This window comes from Mizuhopecten yessoensis, unplaced genomic scaffold, assembly GCF_002113885.1.
Source record: "Mizuhopecten yessoensis strain PY_sf001 unplaced genomic scaffold, ASM211388v2 scaffold2805, whole genome shotgun sequence".
Classification (NCBI taxonomy): domain Eukaryota; kingdom Metazoa; phylum Mollusca; class Bivalvia; order Pectinida; family Pectinidae; genus Mizuhopecten; species Mizuhopecten yessoensis.
In genome coordinates, this window is record NW_018404728.1 from 121942 (window position 1) to 145664 (window position 23723).

Below are 23723 nucleotides of genomic sequence, written 5' to 3' on the forward strand. Positions count from 1 at the left end.
AGTCTGGAGAAGAAGATTTTTGAAATATTGGATAATTTTCCCTTTGGGGCCCCGCCCTGGCCCCAGGGGTGGGGGTAGGAATCCCAATTTTACAATTTTGAAGCCTCATCTACCAAGGATGATTCTGACCAAGTTTGAAAAAAATCCATCCACTGGTTCTTGAGAAGAAGTTGAAAATGTAAAAGTTTACGCACGACGCACGACGGACGACGACGGACGAAAAGCAATTGGAATAGGTCACTTGAGCAAAGCTCAGGTGACCTAAAAATGAATTTGTGTTACAAGGTGTATAAAAATACAATATAAAATTTTCATTCTGATGAAGGAAATCATATATACCAATAGCTTTAATTTAATCTGAATGAACAAAATAGGGTTATTAAATATGGAAACCAATACCGACTCTATCTGGTTACGTGTCACGTATTTAAATCAAGCGGGACCTCCAGACATTGTCCTGTGTATTTTAGGAATCTTCACTTCTTATAGTTCGGCAAAACAAGTGACATAAAAAAATAATTGTAATGTAACAGAAAGAATGTAAAATAAATGGTCAAGTCCTTTTTTGTTTAAAAGCCTCTATAAGAACAAGTGGGCAGTTAGTTGATGTGCTGTGCTGGAAAAAAAAGACAGCTGAAACTGAACTGAAACTTGTATATTTGAGTGCATACACTTCACTGGTCATTTGTCTGATGAAGGTGACAATGCACACATTGTACCAGACATTGTAACGTTACATAGAAAATCATCTTAGTTGTGTAAAACAAACTTGTCATAATTGTATGTTTGAGATTTTAATTTTTTAATTTGAGACATGGGGGGAAAAGTGTAAATCTCATTCATGAAATGGTACCACATTTAGGTGTAATAAAATAGTAGGAAGAAATTAAATACCGTGATGTAGTAAAAGCTCCTGTAACAGCTGACTGTACATGTGTGTATCACACATATCAAACAGATCTCCAGGAAGACAAAAATCACATAGTAAACTATGATTCCTGCTTCATCTATACATAAACAGCAAACCAAACCGTCAAAAATAAATATTCAACTACTTATTTCACATGAAACTACGTTCGATAACAAAAAACACATAAAACTATATACATATATGATGATAACACATATAATAGAAGATTTTCTGCATTGCATTGTGAATAGGCATCATTACCCTACAAACCCTGTCTTATTTACAGACACTTGGATAACTTTGCACTGAACATCGGGAACAACTGGCATAAAAAACAATTCTAGACACTTACATCAGGGGCAGATAATCCTATGATCAAATTCAGCACAACTACAAATTGAGATCAAGGGAGATAATCCAATGATCAGACAGTCGTCAGAACAACTTATTTATCACAGACTGACATCAGGGGAGATAATCCATTGATCAGTCGTCAGTACAACTATAATATGTCTTTCATTCTAGAGACTGACATAAGGGGCAATTATCCACTGAAGAGTCATCAGAACAACTTATTTATCTTACAATCTAAAGAATGACATAAGGGGAGATAATCCAATGATCTGTTGCCAGTACAACTTATTTTCGGTGCAGTCTAACATTAACATCTGCGGAAGAAAATCAAATGATCAACTGTGAACACAACTTATTAACCTTACAATTGAGAGATTAACATCTGAGGAGACAACCCAACAAATATGCCATAAAAATGTATTTGCAGTGTACTTTACACTCTAGAGAATACCATAATTCTGGGATAATTGCTCGTGCATTTCATACACCATACAGTCTAAAGATAGACAGCTTCAATAGATGATGTAATGATTATTCGTCTGTCAAAAAAGATTCCAAATGAGAAGAAAATGAAACCAAAATAAGGAAACCTATGAATTTTCAATTGTGCATAATGGAAAATGGAATGTATTTCTATTTAAACCAATTTGTCACCTTGAAAATGTGAAATCTGCTTCAGAAGATGATTTACACATTTATCTATTACCTATAAGATTTTTGAAAGAAGAAAGTGGGGTGGAATGGGGAGGGGAGCTGGTATCTTTGTTGCTGTTACTGTTAGAGGAGCACAATCTCAATTCATAATGGGTTCATTAAAAAATAGTAAGAGTAAGAAATCTATAATCCTCCATTTGAATATTTAACGAGTGAAACTTAACTACTTGAATGATTATTATTAGATCCATCCCTCTTATATCAGGGGGTCTTTACCTGGGACACAGAATCCTACATTCACCACAAAAACTGTTCTTACTTGTCTTTCACAATAAGGCAAATATTTCCTGTCCCCATAAAAGCAGGTTTTATGATGTCTTTTTGTCTGCCTCATTGACGTTTGACTTATTTCTTATCTGGTGAAAGCCATTATCACCAGCAGCAACTGACAATATCTTTTTCTTTTCCCCGCAGGTAAACCATCATCACTGTCTGGCATATATTGATCACTCAATGATAATATTCTTTTCTAGCAGTGAAGGCCGTCATCATTGTCAAGTACGTTGATACGTAATCCCGGTTCTGTTTTCGTTGAAGACTTGTCAATCATTGTCAATAAAAGTAATGATAAACTTGTTTCTTTTCTCTTATGAAGGCCTTCACCATCGTTACTGACATTTATGGTATTCTTGTTTCATTTCTCTTGGGAGGGCTGTAATCTAAGTCAGGCATCCTTTTGATGTTGAATATGTTTTTTTCTCTCATTTAGCCTTTTCACCCCTAGGTAACTTTAGTAAACTCTACCATGCATTGATCTGGATGAGTCCATTATGGTACACAGTGGTGAAAGGGTTAACCTTTCCCCTTTTTCGTGTTCAGTGTCCATGAAAATTTACATCAGATTCCATTTCAGTCTCTTCCCATACCCTGACAACACCAATGTCACTCTGACAACACCAATGTCGTCCTGACAACACCAATGTCGTCCTGACAACACCAATGTCACCCTGACAACACCAATGTCACCCTGACAACACCAATGTCATCCTGACAACACCAATGTCCATTGCAACTAAGCCCAGCTGTCTTCCTTCACCATTATTAGATCCTGGCAGGACAACAGCTGTGAACCCAAAGTGACCTATACTAGAGGTCAAGGTCATGTCCAGGTGAGGTCATAATGGGACCAGTCAGATTTGGGAGCTAAGAAGATCCTTTGTCCACTGAAGGTGAAGCTAGTCACCCCTCTGTATGCCACACGGGGTACACCCGCCTGTAATATACAACAAGAAATATCTTTAAGAGAGATGAAAGGCATACAGTGGCCACATACTTCTGAAATAGCTAAGTACAAATTATGATATTGCTTTTAAGTTATATATACTTTACATCGGTAAACTTCACCCAGTCAAATTTTAGCTCTTCACTTGTTAAATAGTTTTCACAAAGTGTAATTTTCGCCCTTCACATGTCAGTACTAGGTATAGTATGTTGTGTGTTAAATTTCCCTTCATTACGGAAGGTGAAAAAGTGAAATTGTGGCAAAAGTTTCCCGGTACACGGTAATTCGTGTTTATAATAAAGGAATAAATTCAGCTGAACAACAGAGCTTATTGTTCAATGGAAAGTAACTCAAAAGTTACTTGCGATAACATTTCATAATCAAATTGATATGTTTGTGGCATTTACAGAAGTACAAGAATGTCTAAGTTATCATTATCTGTAAGAAGGCAGAGTATTGCAGGGCAATCCATAGTCCCCACCGGTAATGAGTTCTATATTTAACAAACAGTAAAATTATGTCAGGAAGCATACGTCACAATGAGGATATAGTGACCTTCTTCTTGCACTCTGCCATCCCAAGATGTCCTTGTACACTAAATCTGGTTACTCCAGGTGAAATAGTCACCCTCACCTGGGAACCAGAGGGGGACTAACAATTTAGTCACAACACAGAGTATGAAATAACTTTCTTTCATTTCATACCAACTTTTCTACCTGATCATAGTTGATCTCTGTACACATAAAGTAGAGATTCAAAACATCTGACTGACCTTGAAGTCGTCCATGATGCCGAGCCTCTTGGCTATCGACTTGTACTGATCCTTTGTGATGTAAGTAACACGCAGTGCTTTAAGGTGTTTCTTACTGCCAGACATCACCTCGGCAACCGTCACCTCCGGCGTGTTATATACCTGACGGGTGAACCAGGGGTCATATTTCTCCTATAATAAAAACAACAACAGAGGTCATAGTTCACCAAAGGTCAGAGTTCTGGAATACAAAAACAGAGGTCACTTTTCACCAAAGGTCATAATTCTCCAGTTATACATAAACATAAAGGTCATAGTTCATCAAAGGTCATAGTTCTCCTGTGATACATAGAGGTCACAGATCACCAAAGGTCACAGTTTTCTGTAATATAAATGGAACAAGAGGGCGTAGTTCACCAGCTGATGAAGGGTTGTAGATCATCATTTACATGGCAAAGAAGAGAAAGCAACCCAGGCCTCCACCTTGGTTTTAAGAACGAACAAAACAGTCTAAACTCTGGGCACATGTGATGGGCAATCAGCTTAAAATCATGATAGATAATCAGAATGTAATTAAAAGTAATAATTAGTAAACCGATTGATGATTGATTGGATAATTAGTTGATTTTTTTTCTGACAGATTACCAAAATAATGTAAAAACACCATTTTTACATCAATAGACAGAGTTCTTAACTCAACAAAGTGTCATCAGATTTTGTTGTATTACCCCGTATAATGAATTGATTGCAATCAACTTTTTGTAGTTTTGATTTTTTTTTACATTTTCATACAGTAAAAATCACAAGAATATATATAACTTTCAATGCATACTTTATATTGTAAACATCTAACACTCACGTTCAGTAATAAAGATTATGGAATTTATCAGTGATAATTGAAATGGGAAAGGGCACACCAATCAAATTTGTTTTTATCATAATCAGTCATAAGCCCATCACTAGCGGACATAAGACCAAATTTGAGTACATGACACACTGACAACCCAACAGTCTCTCGCACACCGGATGTGGTTTTTTAAAGATATGACCTGGAACACGAGAAATTTTATTTTGACATCCATAGTGTACAAACTTAAACGAATAGTTATGAGGCCTAAATCTAATACTCTAGAGTAAGGTATATGAATTGTACTGATAACTTTTGTAGAGTTCTCTCCCCCTGATGGTACTCTCTAGACTGTAAAGTACACTGTAAATAAGAGAATTGGACCTACCTTTTTTAAGTATGATAGGTCTTTCTTGGTGAATGGCACAAATTTATCGTTCAACTTGATGTATTTTAAATGCTTCTCGAAAAACAATCCCCTGTGAAGACAAAACAGATTGATATACAGTATAAATATATATTGACATACAGTATATATAAATATTGACATACAGTATATATATATTGACATACAGTATATATACATATTGACACATTTGAAAAATTACAACTCTGACAACTTTTTTGCCTAGGTTATACTTATATCTTGACAAACTATAGTTCCAAAAGGCCTGTAACACTCAACTGTTAATAAATGGTGTTGGCCAAGTTTATTTAATACCGATATGCTCAAGAAGTTTTAAAAACATCAACATCTGTGACCTTAAATATTTGTCAAGATCATTTATTTGGATATTTTTGATGGCCAAGTAGTCAAATGATTTCAGGCTTAACCCTTTCACCCCTAGGTAACTTTAATAGACTCTACCATACATTGATCTGGAGGAATCCATTATGGTCTACAGTGGTGAAAGGCTTATCAGTCCTTAAAAAATCTTTTGAACATTTAAGATTCCAATAATAAAGCGTATAGACCAAAATAATTTGTGAGAAGAATTTGGTTAAAGTTTTTGACATTTGAACTATGTCATGGTCAATAACAAATAGCCCTTTGCCCCATTTTTAAGCAAATGACCTATTTTTATGACTTCATTCTTATGCATAATTAATGACATGCATGACCTATATTTTGAACTCAGTAATGATATGCGTGACCTACTTGCTGACCCCCTTCTGGCCGAATGTACTTGTTCTACAGATCTCCGGTCGTATACAAACTCGCTCCTTCCTCTGGTCCTGGTGGCGCATCCAGTCGTCCCAAAACCTGTAACGAGTATTAGCATTGTTTATATCTGTTGGTCCATAAATCTGTCATAATTATTTCATTATTGTCAAAATAAGATTATTTGATTGTATTTACTGGTATTATCTTTTTCTAACACCTGCTTTGGATTTCCACAATGTAAACAATGTAAATCCTGTTCACAGTAATAAGACGCCTCCAATGCTGTGATTATAATGTTGTTATTTTATTGACTGATGTGCCAGATGGCAGCTGTTTCAATTCTACAAAAAACCATTACATTGGGGGACCATTACAGGTTTCCTTACAAATGTAAATTATGGTTACGACGTGCTGCATGTTGCTGGTAAGCAAGTATACTTACGTAACCGGCCACTTCGGTCCAATCTCCAGCCAGAGCTTCCTCTCCATCATCCAGCCAAGTCCGGGGAAGAAGTCGGCCCGGTACAGCAGTTCTGTCAATACAAACATTGAACTTTGGGCTTCTATGTAGGTTGAATGAGATCCCTATGCCTAACTCTTCCACATATAAAACAACTTTTTTATACAACTTACTGGTAAGTCTTCAATATACTTTTTTTTTTTATAAAACTTGTACATTAACATACAAAAATAACCAAACTGCAGCTACATGGTTCGTCAGACACGTGGTCACATCATATTAATTCATTTTATCTCGACTATTCACCGTTGTTTAGGTCACACTCACAAAATTTTCATGTATCTTAACTTACTTGTAGTCGTTAATTTACTCTCAATTTACTCCCATCTTTGATAACCTTGACCTTCATGGCCTGTCCTTGACCTTAACTTACCTGGTTCATCCGACACCATGCCACCTTTCCCATTGTCGTTCCATGCAGACACACACCACAGTGAAGGGTCAGAGGTCAGGATAGGATACGTTGCCGCAAAATACTCAAAGAAATCTGGGGAAACATCCAGATCATCTGCATGGAGAGAAAAGACACTGGTTATCTAAGGAAATAATGTCACAACTAAAAAGGGCAGCAATGGCCAAGTGGTTAAGGCATCTAACTATCCAAGATGAATAGCCCTCCACCTCTGGGTTACGGATTAGAAGCCTACGCGGGGTAGTCACCAGGTACTGGCCGTAGGTCAGTGGTTTTTTGCTGGTTACTCTGCCTATCCTCCACCACCAAATCCTGGCATGTCCCTAAAGGACCATAGCTGTTAATAGGATGTAAAACACAAACAAACCAAGCCAAGCTGAAATTGACACATGAGGGTGTTAGATTTCATTTTTCCCCCCCAATCAACAGAGGCAGCCTAACAGTTTGTCAGGCAAAGACTTCCCTGTCTCACCCCAGACGGATATAACCAGTACACATATAAAAACATTGCTAAACCAGGAGTTACACATGTGTGTACCACACCATAGTTTATAGGCCAAGTACGGGTTAAAAATTAACATCAGATGATTTTTTTTATTATCTATAAATGTATTTTTTCCATGTATGAGTAATAATTCTGATAGTACTTCCATTTTGTAATCATACACAATACAATTAGAATAATTTTAATAGAATATGTCATTAGTTTCCATAGCACATATGTGTCAGTTCTTTTTTTAAATATATAAATAAAGGGAGGGTGGGGTGGGAAGGACACAGGATCATTTCCTAACCTTGAAGGTGGGAAAGAGAAATCTTCACCCTAGGAGGAGATTCTTGAATGTCTAACCCTTAGCTGAATTTGAAACAGCCTCGGGTTTGATAGTATAGAATTTCCTCCACGGAGGACATCTCTTTGTCCTTTACTTCAACGTGAGAAAAACTCAAATAATCTCTTGATTACATCGATCCAGCAATTAACTCTCTTAGAGTTAGACTCACCTTCCACTATGATGACGGCCGAGTAGTTGAAGTGATGGAAGATCTGGTTGAGCGCCCACTTGTAATGACGGGCAATCTTGTAATAACCACTGAACTTCTTCTTCGGCCACGGCAGCTCTATGTTACTGAGGTCTGGTTGCTGTACAAGTAACAAGATCAAGTGCCGTTAATTGTTGCCAAGCTCACACATGCTGGCCATAGCAAAATTACACTATCCCAAAATCTACAGAATCTCAGGCTTACTTTTGAAACCAGTCTATCTTCTAGTTCGTCTTATCTTTGAAGCCATTTAGACTGTAACTTGAATTAAGACACGGAAAACTATTTTCAAGGTTGGCTTACATTCAAAGCCTTTTAAATGGTCCAGACCTTAATTGCATGCTGCTGAAACATTCAAAATCATTAACTGTAAAAATGTGTTTAATTTGTGCAAATACAATTTAATATATTAACATTTTTTTATTTATTTTTTACAAAAAGATTGCCATCTTGGAAAAGACAGAACTTTAAAGGCTTTAGAGACATATTTTACTGCATGGAATTCCAGGCTTATATTCAAAGCTGGCCAATTTTTTAAAAGAATTTATGGTATTGAAAAAAAAGGTTTTTTAAGTTGTTTCCGAAATAATTTTAACATAACTAGAACACTGACAGGTCAGTAAGGGCCCCGTCTTGTGGCAATATATATCCCCCATAATCATCAAGAAGCAATCTGCCCATATAGCTGAGCTTGACGTTTGACATTTGAACTTCCAAAAGAATCGCAAGGAAGCAAAATATACATTTTACATGTACTATGATGTGAGTCTTGTTTCCTTCCACCTCCATATTTGCTGGGCTAAAGAAATGTAAATACCGGTGCAATACTCATTTGTTAGCTTTGATTTGTTTTATTTCACCTTATATACCTCCTCCATCAAGAGCCAGGGTCAAAGTCAGAGATCCACTTTGTCTTTGACCTTTGGACCCAAATGACCTTAACCATTAAACCAATGACCCTGATCTTTGGTCAGTTGACTTATTCTTTAATTCTGACCAACTTTGCTTCTTAATATCATAACAAAATGTTCTTCAGTGAAAAATACAAAACTTGACCTTGACCCTTTGGACCGCGTAACCTGGCCCTAAGGTCAGTTGACTCTGTGTTAAGTTCTGAACAACATTGCTTCATAATGTCATAACAAAATGTTCATCAGGGAAAAGNCTCGACTTTTTACCTTAGTGTGTCTCTTTGTTTAATTCCGAACAACTTTGCTTCATAATGTCATAGCGAAATGTTCACCAGTGAAAAGCTACAAAATTTGACCTTGACCCCTGACCCGATGACCTTGACCTTTGGTCAGTTGACTCCTTGTTTAATCCTGATCAACTTTGCTTCATAACATCATAACAAAATGTTTATCAGTAAAAAGATGTAAAATTTGATCTTGACCTTTGAACCTAATGACCTTGACCTATGACCTTGACTTTTTACCTCACTGTGTATTTTTGTGAACTGAACATCTTGACCAAGTTTCATGTACATCGGTCAATAAATAATAAAGTTATCAGCCAGGAACAAAAGTTGTGGACAGACAGACAGACAGACAAGGTGATTACTATAGGGCACCCGTATCTCCGATACGGGGCCCTAATAAAGGTTACATATAAAGTAGATAATATACTTGTAAATATATTACTATGTACAAGGTGCAGAACAGTTAAGTACAAACATGGTAAAAATTGGAAAAATAACAAATGTTTTGCCAATATTTTTATTGTCATTATTTTACACCTAGACTTCAAACTGCTGCTGCACAAAAGATCTGTGGGGTGCATAATTATGAAGATGGAATCATTTTAAAAACTTGATTTAGGTAAGAACTTAAGTCAGTTTAGATGGAAAAAAAAGTTTTCAGGTGGGATGCTGACAACAATGCTGACTTTATAACGGGTACAGCATTAGCTCTTGCAACCAGTGTGATAAAAACAGACATACAAATTATTGCAGTTTGGATTCTTGTCCTCTAATCAAGTCCCCAAGTGATTGTAAGACAAATACACTGGGTAACCGTCAGATCTCTTAACAGGTGTTCTGGTTAAATGTCTTTGTTGCTTTATTATCCCTTTCACCACCGTAGACCATAATGGACTCATCCATATCAATGCATGGTAGAGTCTAGTCAGTCTACTGAAGATACACAGGGCTGACAAGTCCTTTCTACTAACCTTGATGTGTATGATGTTGTCGGAGGTGACATACTTCTGTATGACATCAGACGTTGCTGGGTGACCACAGTCCTGACTTACGATAATTGGGAAGCGCTCAGGTGACGTACGGTACCTGACAAGAAAACATCCACATAGACTACAAATTAGATCACAAAGTTCAAGTTAATAATGTTGTCAAACTATGCCATGCATTTCTAAAATCCCTCTATATGCATTTTTGTGTGTGAAATATTCAGGGCTCAAGTATAATATATAAGGTTAGACTCACATGAGCAAGGTCAAGCATTGAAAGGAAATCCTAGTCCCCTACCAGTAATGATTTCTTCATTTACCAAGGTCAAAGGTCAAATCATAGGTCACAGTGACCTACTTTTTGTACAGCACAACACCAGATGTACTAGCATACCAAATCTGGTTACTTCAGGTGAAATAGTATATGTGCCTTGTACAAACCTTTTCAAAGATTGAGGTCAAAAGTCCAACCACAGGTCACAGTGACCTTCTTTTTTCCTCCACACTCTACCATCCCAAGATGTACTTGTATAATATAAGATATGCGGCAATGCCCTGGACAAAATCTTCGGACGGATAGAGGACTGGTGCAAACCTATAGTCCCCCCCCCCCCCCCGGAACTGGTGGGCCACTAAAAACACTGCATGTCTATGGGAATCATTTATTTCAGAGGTCAAATTGTCTATGAAGACATACCTATAATGTGCATTATCCAATGATAAGTATTAAGTAGTGAGGGAAATTTGTTCTGTAAATACTTCCCTCCTTTATTATTACACATATTTTCTATAACGGTACGCTAAGCAGCACTAAATAGTAAATGATTATTAATTATAAGCATGATGCATCAATAGGCGAAACATTCCATAGTCAAGTGACAAAATAAAGTTTACGATTTCGACACATCATTTATTGTACAGGTTAACAATATACAATTGTTTCATTGGTACTGGGGGAACAGTCAAATTGTTGACCCGAGGTCGAAGGCCGAGGGCAACAGTTCCCTAGGTCTTCCCTGCTACCGAGGGTCAATGATTTGACTGTTCCCCGAGTACCAATGAAACAAATGATTTATTACCCGACTCTCTATTTAAAAAACAAAAACTTGTTCAGTTCTTCATTACTGCAGCTTTCGTCGATCATAACACCTTTCTCTGCACAATATTTATCCAAAATATTCACAGCTCCGTTAATGACGTTTTTTGTACTAAGATAGAACCTATTTTCCATAAGCAATTCCAAATCTTGCCCAGAAACATCCTCAAATCTGCAGTTATTCGCCATTTTCACCAGACGAAAACAAACAAATCTGTATTAAAAAGACGCTTGAGTTGCGCTGCCGACGGGGAAATTGTCTGCGTTGACTGTTGCACCCTGACATTATAATTATTTTACGGGTTTTCAGTCTTTTCCAGGTTTTCTTTATTAAAACAGTCAAAAATACTTCATATACACTTAAATAGAGGGTCAAGTAATAATACAAATTGTTCACTCAGACATAGCTTGACAAAGGGACCAGTCAGTCCTTAAACATTGTGACATATTTGATGCATACATTGTGTGTATAAAAAAAAAAATGGATACATTCATACAAATTTCCAAACTGAATCTTATTAAATATAAGCATAATTTTCACAGCCAATATCTGGTCTACAATGAACATTTCAGGAGGTCTATTAGAAATCAACATTACCTATTCTCTATGGTGTGTAATTTCTAAATTTGGTGCGGCCTTAGTGTCATTATAGGGAGTTAAACAAACAAGGTTTGATGTCGGACCTCGGTTGTTGGTAAGCTTGACTTACTCGAGGAGCTGATCCAGACTTCGACTGACAGATACACGGTCACATGCGATCATGAGTACAGGAAGGACGACAGAGTTCGCGTTCAGTGGTCCATCGTCTGTCCTCACAGGAGACTCGACAGGAACCTCTGGTTTGTGTTGTACTTCCCTTTCGACAGGTTCCACGTTCTGCTGTCGGGCTTGCCGGAGTGCTTCAGTTTTCTCTCGGGCTTGTCGCTCTACAACAGTTACACATAGGACAAATTAGGACAGTAAATTCTGGTTATTATCAGTTAACAGTCACTTCATTTAATATAAAGTTTTCTTGAAACTCTAGTTTTTCCTTCTATACCACCTCTAATATGAATTCTAGATCGTATGTATATTTATATATGGAATTACAGTGGCCTGTTTGTTCATGCGGAACAACCGGTACGTCAGTTTTTAAATTTAACATTTTTGGGTATAAATCCTGGCGGACCTGCACATTTTTATACAGACCTTGCAAGGCTTTTTCAAGGCTCGCCTGAAAGGAGCATCAGCTTACTAGGTCTGACTTTATTTCATAAACGAACAATTCTACGTATATGCGGAGAAGTAATAACAAAGGTGAAGACAACAAAATTTGTCAAATTGTCCACTCACAAACACAAAACAATATAAATCAAATACAAGACAAAGAACAATAATTATAAAATATTTGTAACTTTTTATGCTGATGTCAAAGCATATTATCCCATTGCTGAACTGGAATCTAATCACGAATGCCATTTATAATGAATAGTCCATCTTAAGATGGTTTACCAATAAATATTGATGTATGTGGATAAATTCACTAGTTTAACAACAATTGCTGTGTCTTTGATTGCAGTAAAATACAGTACTGTCTTAAACCACAAATATTTCATGAAATACCAAGCCCCATCTGCCTGCTCTCCTACCACCCCCCTCCCTCCCTCCCTCCCTAAGTCTGCAGTGCTCACCTGCATCCTTACCATCCCCAGTATACTGTACAATTTCTGCCCTCCCACAGCCTGTATTGCCCTTCCATAATTGAAATAGGAAGCCCCACCTGCATGCCCTCCACCCCAAACACTACTGGCAGTGCTCACCTGCATCCTTACTGTCCCCTGTATACTGTACAATGTCTGCCCTCCCACAGCCTGTATTACCCTTCCATAATTGAAATAGGACGCCCCACCTGCCTGCCCTCCACCCCAAACACTACTGGCAGTGCTCACCTGCGTCCTGTCGTAACTTACGTAGCTGCTCCAGTAGACCAGAGTTCTCATTGAGCTGGTGTTGGATGTCTGCCTCAAGCCATGTTAACTTCTCCCCAAATGAAATGGACTGCAACAAAATTCAATATTGAGAGTTTTGATGTACAGCCCCTTAAAGATATCTAATAACTCAAAATACTGAAAGTTATGAATCTGGACAAAGAAAATATGAAAACTTCCCAAATGGAAACAGTTAAAGAGTCATTACACCGAACTATTTGATTAATCGCAAATGAATCATACATATTGTGATGTCAAGTTTAATGTAGAATACAGAAACATATTAGGATCTCACTAATGACTCTGTTACATGAAGCTTTTAAACTAGGGAAAATGGGAGGAATTGACAGATTAATGCGTACCTTTCCTGGGTTTTTAGACACCAGAAGATAATACATCATTATATTCCAGCACAGGAAGATGGTCACCACGACAACCACCAGGTGTTTCCTCCGCATCGTCACAGCAACAACGATGAAAGCGAGGCTTCGGATAAAATGTTGATTTTCCTAAAAGATTTTTGTCGCTGCATTCATCCATGCAGGAAAATTCATAGAACATCACATTTAATGTAATCGTGGTTCAGTGACACACGATCCAGTTTATGAGTATCACTGCATAGTCTAGATCTTTCCTCGGATAAGTCTGTCTGTCTGGTGTTTCATATAGTTACGTCTGGTCATGTAAGTGTATGCAGATCTGAAAAATAAACAGATTGAACAGTTGAAGCAAAACATTTTCCTCTTGTTCTTGAATTTTAAAGGGGCAAATCGGGAAAAATCATACATTTTCTAAATCTTAAAGAAGTAACCTAATACACTCCTGAATATGCTAATTCAATCTACTGATATACTAAGCCAGATAAAGCCTAGCTATATATAGTGAATGAATGAGTTATCTATAACTTTAATACATATTATGTATTAACACATTATGTAATGAAGAATGACCTCCTCTGTTGATGCATCTGAGGTTGATCACACTAATATCCTTGGCGATGGCATGTAGCTTACAGGTGTGACAAACAGCCACAGTACTGTAATACTGAGGCCAATTGTTGTTTCCAATTTTTACTCCGATTTTTTTTTAGGACAGGAAGGTAACAGTCAAACTATTCTAAAAAATGGTTGAAGAGACAATGTTTTAAACTTTAACCGATTTTTTTTTTAACTTAGCTAAAAATATTAGGGTATAAAAGGCACTAATAACACATTACAAAGGTAGACTAGCATATGTGGAGGCTTATAGAGTTTACCACTGATAACTCCAAGGCTTATAGAGTTTACCACTGACAACTCCAAGGCTTATAGAGTTTACCACTGACAATGCCAAGGCTTATAGAGTTTACCACTGATAACTCCAAGGCTTAAAGAGTTTACCACTGATAACTCCAAGGCTTGTTGTTTATTTGGTTTATTTGGCTTATTACTGAGGAAGAAGACCTGCAGGGACACCAGAAAGCTTACAGGACAAGACGTCTGCTCTCTTGCAGGTGTGCAGTCGGAGTCACTGTGTTGACCAATTGTAGCCGGGGCAAAGCCCAAATTATGTGACAGTAGCAAGGTGACACGGGACAGAAACCTGTGCTACATGCGTTGCATGCACAACTATGCATGCAGGGACAAAGAGTGACGAAACACCTTGCTACACACACACATATATATATACAATACCAAGTTAGTACTTAGTTCAGGTAAAATATACAAACATGTGTAACTGTATGGAATGGATCATCATTGAAATCCATAAGTTACAATGTACATATCTTCTCCATACCCTTGGTATAAGTCACGACAAAATAAAAGTCTCTTAAACTCATTCACCGCTGAAACTTCATAATGAACTATTCCAAACTTTGAATTAGAAGAGTTCAAATGTGTCTTCAGGGGTGAATGAGTAAATCACACAACATCTTGCAGATGACACATGTAGACTATAGTCTGATATCTTTGATGGAGATCATCAATGGAAACGTACTCAGTAAAACTCAGACATGTTAGGAGGACCCCTGAAACAGTGACAAAAAAATCATCATCCTTGCTTTCAAAAGTATCACTGCTGCCCCTTGAAATATTTGGGAGAAGGTTTTTTCCTGCAGACTTTTTTATGTCACTAAGATATGCTGGAGCTTATTTGAGAGAGCATCACACCGGTCCTTCTTAAAAGCATCTTCAAACAACAGGCATTGAAAAATAAGGACCTCAGTAACAATCAATCTAAAATCTCACATTTATCAATCATGTGATGTGGCACAGCATTTACACGTATTTCAACATAATGCATGCGTAGCGGAACTTTATATTGGCACATGTAACTTTTTATCATATGAATACCGTGTTATGCAGTGTCATAAAGCCATCACATAAATCATGTTTATGTGACGTGTGTAATATAACACTCACAATCCAATAGGAACAATCAATGTGTCGTCACGTCATTGTGAAGCGGACACAATTGTGTGAAGAAAGAAAGTCACTTTTTTCTAGTCTGAGATTTGGAAAGAGGAATATGTAAGCTCGTTTCTATGCGTGGATTTTCTGACTGGGGAATAGATCTGTTTGATTTTACGACAGCAACTGAATATGATTGACAATGTTACAAAACATGGTTAGACAAGCATCTTTACATCTATCTGCTAGGGTGCACAGTTTTAAGTGGTCCAGCATTTTGGACATACTTGAAGTACGGCGACTGTTACCTGCAATAACGTAGCTAACAGACGATGAGACATTTTTTTTTATATATTGCATCGTCAGAGCCGGCCGGGTATTATAATTAGTACTTCGGCGACTGTACCTGTCAATGTGCTTATTTAGTACATACATTTAACACACAACCCAGCGTGGCACTATGTAGTATGTCAATTTTGTCAATATTCATTTGGATGTGAGGCTCCAATACTGTGCAGACACATTCTACTTTTCTAGTAATGGTCGTACGAGGGTTTTTATGCCTGCACTTTGGCTGATGTTGCATCAACGTTAAGATTTCGACTAAAAATCATATGGTCAAATTAGGCATTGAACAGATGTTTTTTTTTCATATGGCAGTCACATTTGAGGTTAACGTGAGGATCCTTCGTGAAGTGGCAGACAACTACGTCTGCACAATCAGTACATTTACGAGTCAAGTGTATTCGATCTCTGACATGACGCTATCAGCCGTCCCTCCTGTCCCGGTTAAAGAGCATGCCTGTACATCATATGTCGTGACAAAACACGACCTGTTGACATATCGATACCAAAGCACAATATTGCGATATCCCCGACAGATACATCTTATAAACTTGATAAAAAACTTAAATACACTGAAATTTGACGGGGTCATGGAGATACGTCTGTAAAGATTCCTTGTGATTTCTTACATCAACAAACAGGTCACGATGGTGATATATATCCGTCCAATTATTCTGCTTTCGGCACCGGTTTAGAAGTCGTCCACCATATAATTGTGATGCTGGCAAATCAAATCTCGTACATATCGCGAGATTTAATTGTGGTTCATAAATGCGGCCACGACATTTCAGGAGCGATTAAAAACGTAATGAAACGCGAAGTCGTATTTTAACTCTAATATTGTATATGACAAAACTTTTATTGCTTTTTTACAACAACAGCTTAAACAAAATTTCAGTTGTGAAGTTGTAATTTCCTGAATAAGAAATCTGCGCGTTTACAGTGAATTATCTCCCCTGGTCTTAACTATTGCATTTATAAAGAAAACAATCATTTTTGCAACTGAACACAAATCATTTTTCCAAACCAATAATTTTAAATTTGATATAAAACAAGTGGCCCAGAAGGCCTGTATCGCTCATCTGGATATTTGAGCAATCATGGGAAAATATTCTCAATAAAAGTACTTTTGCAAATATTTTCATATAAATATATTGAGTCTCCTTGGCTTTAGAATGTTCCAGACTAAATGAAACTTTTGAAACTTTATATTACTCTATCCCAGCATGCTACTAATCAAATAGCATCACAAATGGCCGCCTGGTATTGCGGAAAAAGTTGCTTAAAGATATTTACATCTTTGACCACTGTATGTCAAGGTACTGTAATCTATTTGGGGTAACTTTATAGCACTCTGTTGCAGGTACCTACTGGCCAAGTATTATTACTCTGGGCCTCCTGTTATTCTGAAGATATTTATATATATATATATATAGTTGACCCCCGAGAACTTGAAAGTAGTTCAAGGTCATTTATTTTAGGAAACTTTATAGCACTCTGTCCCAGGTATCTACTGGTCAAGTATCATTGCTCTAGGCCTCTTGGTTATTTAGAAGAAGTTGTTGAAAGGTTATAAACACATTTGACCCTTGTGATCTATAAAGTAGGTCAAGGTTATTTATTTGAGGAAATTTTACAGTACTTCAAACTTTTGGCCAAATATCCTTAATACAGACCTCCTGATTATTAAGAAGCTGTTAAAGATTTTACATAGTTTGTCCCTGTGACCTTGAAAGTAGGTGAAGGTCATTTATTTGAAGAACAGTTATAGCGCTCTGTCCCTGGTACCTACTGTCCAAATACATTGCTCTAGGCCTCTTGGTTATTTAGAAGATGTTTAAAGGTAATACACACATTTGTCCCTTGTGACCTTTAAAGTTGGTCAAATTCATTTATTTGAGTAAATTGTTTAGCACTTCATGCCAGGTGCTTACTGGCCAAGTATTATTACTCTGGGCCGCTCGGTTATTCAGAAGCAGGGGTCGACACTAACGGTAGACCGGAGGACCGGGTCCACCAAAATCTTGGACGGTCCACTTAATCTCCAAAGCTGGTAGACCGCCGGTCCACCACATATTACTTGATTAGTGTATATATATTTGAGGATGTTGTTCAGAAATATACTAATAAAGACTTTATTTACTTCGCCAGCCGTAAATCCCATCTAGTTAAAAAATGTATCGTATTTTCGTGTTGTTAACCCGCTAAAAGTTGTCGTTATCATTCTTGGACGAGTGAAGTGCGTGAATCCGCTTGCGGTAAGTCGGAATCTTTTCAGCGTTTGAGTCGCTTGTGATATAGTTTGCCGCTATTATAAGCACTAAAATGACGATGACGTCACGATCACGGTGGTCAACCGGTAAATGAAGATAAACTTAGCCTCACAATTTCGTGTTACGTTTTAATTTCTAGCGTATATCGTTTAGGTGATCGTGTCTGTCGATTAACTTAGTATCTGTACTAGACTAGTACCGTATCGCCTGTGTCGCGATTTTTAAATGGCTTGGTTTACAACCACTGGCAAAAAAAGAGTTAAAAACTTCACCAGAACAAAAACAACACGAAGTTTGTATGGGCAACAAAAAGGATGATATCCTTTCAGGAGTCATGGAAAAATCGTTTACATGGCTCAATAATGATACTGACACAAACTTAATGAAATGTAGGGTATGCTGCACTCAGAAGATGATTCCGAAATGTCCAGGAAGGATTGAATAGAGGTGCAACAAAATACGTAAAGACTACTGTTGGGGCAAATTTGTTTGACATTCTGACTGTATATTGAGATAAAGATCATATAAAAAAGGTATAATACTATAAAAAAGTATATTATTTTATCCTTATTTTTTCATATGATCTTTATCTCAATTTACAGTCAGAATTTCAAACACCTTTGGATGGGAGCTATGTAAAAAAAAATAAACAAGGAGAAAATTGTTTCATGTTTCTGTGTCATTTACTAAAACTTGGTCATAAATGGAAAAAATAAAAAAATAAGGAGAAAAAACAAGTATTTTACAGAAAATTAAAAAACCTTCATTATTTGTTTAAAACCCTCAGATGCCAGGATTTTGCATCTAGCTTTTAAAAAAAATTGGGGGAGGACCCCCATACCCCCCTCTTATTCAGGAGGGGGGGTACCCCCTCCCGAACCCACCCCCCACTCCTCGCTACGCTCGTCGACCGGGGCGCAAAGCGCCCCAGATCTGAGAATATTATTCAGGTCCACCAGAAATTAACCAGGTCCACCAGATTAAGAGAGCAGGTGGACCTGTGGTCCACCACCTATTAAAAGTTAGTGTCAACCCCTGAGAAGTAGTTTAAAGTTTTTTACATATTTAACCTGTGACCTTGAAAGTAGGTCAAAGTCATTTGTGGAAATTTTATAGCACTTTGTCCCAGGTACCTACTGGCAGAACATCATGGCCCTAGGTCCTCCAGTTCTTAAATAGACGTGGTTCAAAGAAAAAGTTGACGGACGGACGACAGACAACACACCATATATATATACCATAAGCTCAATTGGCATTTCGTTCCAGGTGAGCTAAAACTGCATAATTTGCTAACACAACTTTATTTATATTAAGACACAGGTCGTTGCTTTGGAATTAGGCTTGGCCAATCGTCAGTGACTGGTTAGAATTAGCTCTGATGGTTACAGAAACTGTCTCGAGTTCAGAGCTCAGTTTAAGACAATGAACACTTGGTTTGAATTCCAGTCTGGCCCTATTAAGTTTCCCCATCCTATTAATTTAAAGGATTCATATTAAACTATTCCTGTGGTTTGTCAGTTACCTCCCCTCATTATATATTGTAATCATATTTATTTTACCATCATTTGTCAGTAATAATTCAGAACTGCTTTAGTTTTATCAACGTAGGATGATGCATCAATACATACCGTCTTGATTAATTCTTGGTTTGAAATAGTGTCATATATCAAAAAATATTGTAGCTATGAAGTTAAATTATAAGACAATCCAAAGATATTGTAAATTTTACCACATTTATCCCATGTGACCTTGAAATAGGGCCAGCCATTCATTTGAACAAAACGTATAAGCAACTAACTACAGCATTCACAGTTCAAATCTCACTTACCGGTATGTATTTTATAAATCAGAAAAAAACCTCATTTTTTTAATATTTTATTTTTACCCAAAAAGTATGTGTGGAGTACACACAAGTGTTACAATACACTAATATTTACGGGTATGATGGAAATCAGAAGCATTCGACTTTCTGTGTAGATAAATAGACAAAACAAAATACTTTGGGATATACCCTCATTTTATTAATGATGATAATACCAGTAGTAACAATAACATTATATAATACATCTCTTCATGTACCTCCATTAACCCCAGGGTAGTCTTTAACCGATTCACCCCTACAGTCAAATGTAAACCTTACCAAATCAAAGGCTGGGCAAGTCCAGTTTAAATATGTAGGGGTGAATGAGTTAAGGAATGGGGTATACCAGGTAATATCTGTGTGAATCTACAACCTCACCCTGAATGAAATAAATAGCCTAACAACACCTTTTTCCCTGATTTTTTTTAAAAATATGTTGAACAAGGAAAGTCCATTTCACGTCGAGCATACATTTCAGTAATTATATCTAATATGACTATATCTCCAAAAAACTAAGATTATACATAACTGATGATTATAATTTATTTCTGATTTTATTTTATTTTCATGTAATGTTACATTAACTAGTGTTATATATTCATCAGTCAGAACACTTTCTTTTCCAGTATAATAAACTACTACAAATACATTTGAATCAGTAATGTATGAAGCTGACAGTGCTAGTTACGAACCACATAGTAATACACATGTACAATTGTTAGTTATGAACAAAAAGAATAGTATTTCACAGTGTTTTGACCTAATTTGTGCCCATCTTTTATACCAGGTATGTGCCCCTTTGCTTTTCTGGTCTGAGTCACATCCCTTTACCAAAATTTACCAATTTACAAAAGAAAGTGTCTATTACGGCTATTTTTTGTGAACTTTGGAAGGTACTGCAATCATCTTAATTTTTTGGGTGTTACCTTGCACTGTCATTATGTTTTATGTGTATTGGTAGCTCTTATCTTTCCACTGTCATTATTTTTAATGTGTGCTGGTGGCTCTTACCTTGCATTATCATTATTTGTAAAGTATGTTGGTGGGTCTTACCTTGCAGTCATTATTTGTTAAGTATGTTGGTGGACCTTACCTTTCAAAATTATTATTTGTAAAGTGTGTTGCAATCGATGGCCCTTACCTTGCACTGTCATTATTTGTATAGTATGTTGGTGGTTCTTACCTTGCACTGTCACTTACTTCTACTGCTTAACTTAAAAAAGTCAGGCACAATTGTGTGGTATCATCAACATATATATATTTGTATTTTTTTTTTATTTATAATTGTATCAGTGTCTGACTGAAAGGTCATCAAAGTTATATCATTGCAGTATATCCAATTAGCCCTATAGCCAATATCCAGTGAACAGATAATTTGTATTCAGTATTAATAGCAACTGAAATGTTCATGTACAGCACTTTCTGATATTCTAGTATCAGAGTTTCATTATAAAGAATGCATGTCATCACCGACGCCTACTCCATGCACAATAAACCTTCTGACTTCCTTTATACACAGAATCACTTTCATCAGAGATGTTTGGCAAAAGGGGAGATAAATCTTAAGACTGCTTCATCCGAGACCTTAATACAAAGGGGAGATAGCTATAGCCATCCAGTTGTTCTTATAAAGTCTAGGGGAGATAACCCTTTATAATTTATCTGTTCTTACATCAGAGATGGTGTTAATCCCTGTCTCAAATGCTGAAGAAAGAAAGCGATCTACTTTTGATAATTTTGAGGAAAAGTTATATATGTAAAGTTTGTCATTTCAGAAAGAAAACATCCTCTAGAATCTGACTTTCCTCCTCCTCAGCTTCCTCAAAGTCATACAGAGCTTCTGGTTTCTGAGTGGTTATGTACCCACGAGCTGGGCTGTTCTTGTGAACACGTAGTCCCCCTAACTGTCGTTGGCTGTCCTTATTGCTGTGCACACCCCCTGACCAGCCTGGACTGTTCCTGGTACTGCGCACACTCCCTGACCAGGATGGACTCTGCTCCATAGTGTTCAATATCTCTATCACAGATAAAGTCTTGTTCCTGTAAATAACAATAGAAGAACATGTAGTAGATATTTTGATCACAGTTACCGTAATGAAGCAGTATTCACCTAGTCAAATGTTTGCTCTTCATTGGTAGTATCACATTCGCCCAGTGTAAATATCACCCTTTACATGTAATTATTATAATGTAGCAGGCTATGAACTAATAGATGTCATGATAGATTCCCCCCCCCCCCCCCCCCCATTATGCAGGCTAGTAAATCCTTAAGTTAGAGTGTAAATATCACCCTTTACATGTAATTATTATAATGTAGCAGGCTATGAACTAATAGATGTCATGATATATTTCCCCCCATTATGCAAGGCAGTAAATGCTTAAGTTAAAGTGCTGCAAAAAGTTCCCAGTATACAGTGAAGTCTTGTTGCTTCAATAATAATACACTGTTGTAGATGTCATCTATCACATATATTCTTGTTCCTAGATATAATTATAATTAGCAGATATTTCTATCACAATTTAAGTATTGTTCATTCTAAATTCTAGATACCCCGATCACATATCACCCTCTTCACTTGTCTAAGTATTCAAACTTTGTTTGCAAGGGGTATGATAATTGAATCACAAATCCCTTCGTCATGCACATCTACAAATGATGAACCTTCACTGTGCCAAGTGACAAAAACATCCCACAAACAGGTAAGGAGGAGTTCTGGCTACAAGGTTTCTGGAGCAGAAATTTAAAGTTTCAAAGGACATAACCCAAAGAAAAATATTCCAGGCGCCAAATTAATCTCTTTCTTCAGGCACATCTACATACATGTACTACTCCCATAACATGAGAGGCTGCTAGTCGGCCTTTTTTCTATCGGATATGATTTTGCCGACTGTCAAAAGTTTTTCGCCGTGTAAAACCTCTTACGTTGTTGGAGTAATCTACATATTATAATGTGCTTTTGCTATATCAAGTTACAAAAAGTCCAACAAACAGTTTACGAGGAGTTGCGCTTCCAATTCAAGGTTTATGCGGGGGATGTAATAAAGAGTAAATGTCAAAATGAAAAAAAAACAGCTTTACAAGTTTAAGAAAAATGGTAGCTATAAATGTGAAATACCAACCCTGCTGATGGTTTGCTGACTGGTGTTTGATTTGAGCGCCCTCTGTTGGACTGCAAGGGCAGATTATTCTGATATCCCTGTCGACCAGGGCTACACCTGTTATCAGGACTGTGAGGTAAGCTGTCTCGCTGGCCTAGTAAGAGGTCCTCTACAGACTCGTTATGTCTCTGGGTACTGTACATCAAACACATGTCAATCAATATCTCATGTCTTAACAATAAAGTTTAACAAGAGGCCCAAGGGCCTTAGCGGTCACCTGAGTTATATCATAGATACTGGTAGCTTTATTTTATTGTTAAGATGTGATGTGGAAATCTGCATGTAAACTAAGTGAAATACAATACTTGTCATCAATGGATAAGAATTTGAAAATATTGGTAAATGTTCCCTTTGGGGCCCCGCCCTAGCCCCTGGGGATGGGGCAGGAATCCTAATTTTACAAAGTAAAACTCTCATTTACCCAAGATGATTCTGACTAAGTTTGAGCAATTTTCTGCTGAAAATGGATAAAATATATACCGAAAAGTGTTATTTCCCTATATAAACTATA

The 23723-nt window shown here is 37.0% G+C and overlaps 2 protein-coding genes across 3 annotated transcripts in view; both read right to left on the minus strand.

Moving 5' to 3' along the window:
* Positions 1-269: 269 nt before the first annotated feature.
* Positions 270-16657, minus strand: LOC110446577 (alpha-1,3-mannosyl-glycoprotein 2-beta-N-acetylglucosaminyltransferase-like). 2 transcript variants are annotated; one of them, XM_021491787.1, is made up of 12 exons: positions 16549-16657; positions 13547-13883; positions 13146-13254; positions 11927-12143; positions 10106-10220; positions 7898-8036; positions 6857-6991; positions 6406-6496; positions 5958-6062; positions 5187-5277; positions 3973-4143; positions 270-3191 (listed from the first exon to the last, which is right to left on the minus strand). In XM_021491787.1, the coding sequence occupies exons 2-12, from the start codon at positions 13640-13642 to the stop codon at positions 3078-3080; spliced, it is 1383 nt and encodes a 460-aa protein (XP_021347462.1). In that variant the 5' UTR covers positions 13643-13883; positions 16549-16657; the 3' UTR covers positions 270-3077. The 2 variants fall into 2 exon arrangements, with proteins under 2 accessions (XP_021347462.1, XP_021347463.1); XM_021491788.1 differs by having other exon boundaries at positions 13167-13254; positions 16549-16648.
* A 3533-nt stretch (positions 16658-20190) lies between these two features.
* The window catches only part of LOC110446579 (protein hinderin-like), an 18424-nt gene continuing 14891 nt past the window's right edge, over positions 20191-23723 (minus strand). Inside the window, exons 8-9 of the mRNA XM_021491789.1 lie at positions 23174-23347; positions 20191-22093 (exon numbers count right to left, since the gene is read on the minus strand). Of these exons, the coding sequence (XP_021347464.1) occupies positions 21820-22093; positions 23174-23347 (448 nt within the window). The 3' untranslated portion in view covers positions 20191-21819. The remainder of the gene's footprint in view (positions 22094-23173; positions 23348-23723) is intronic.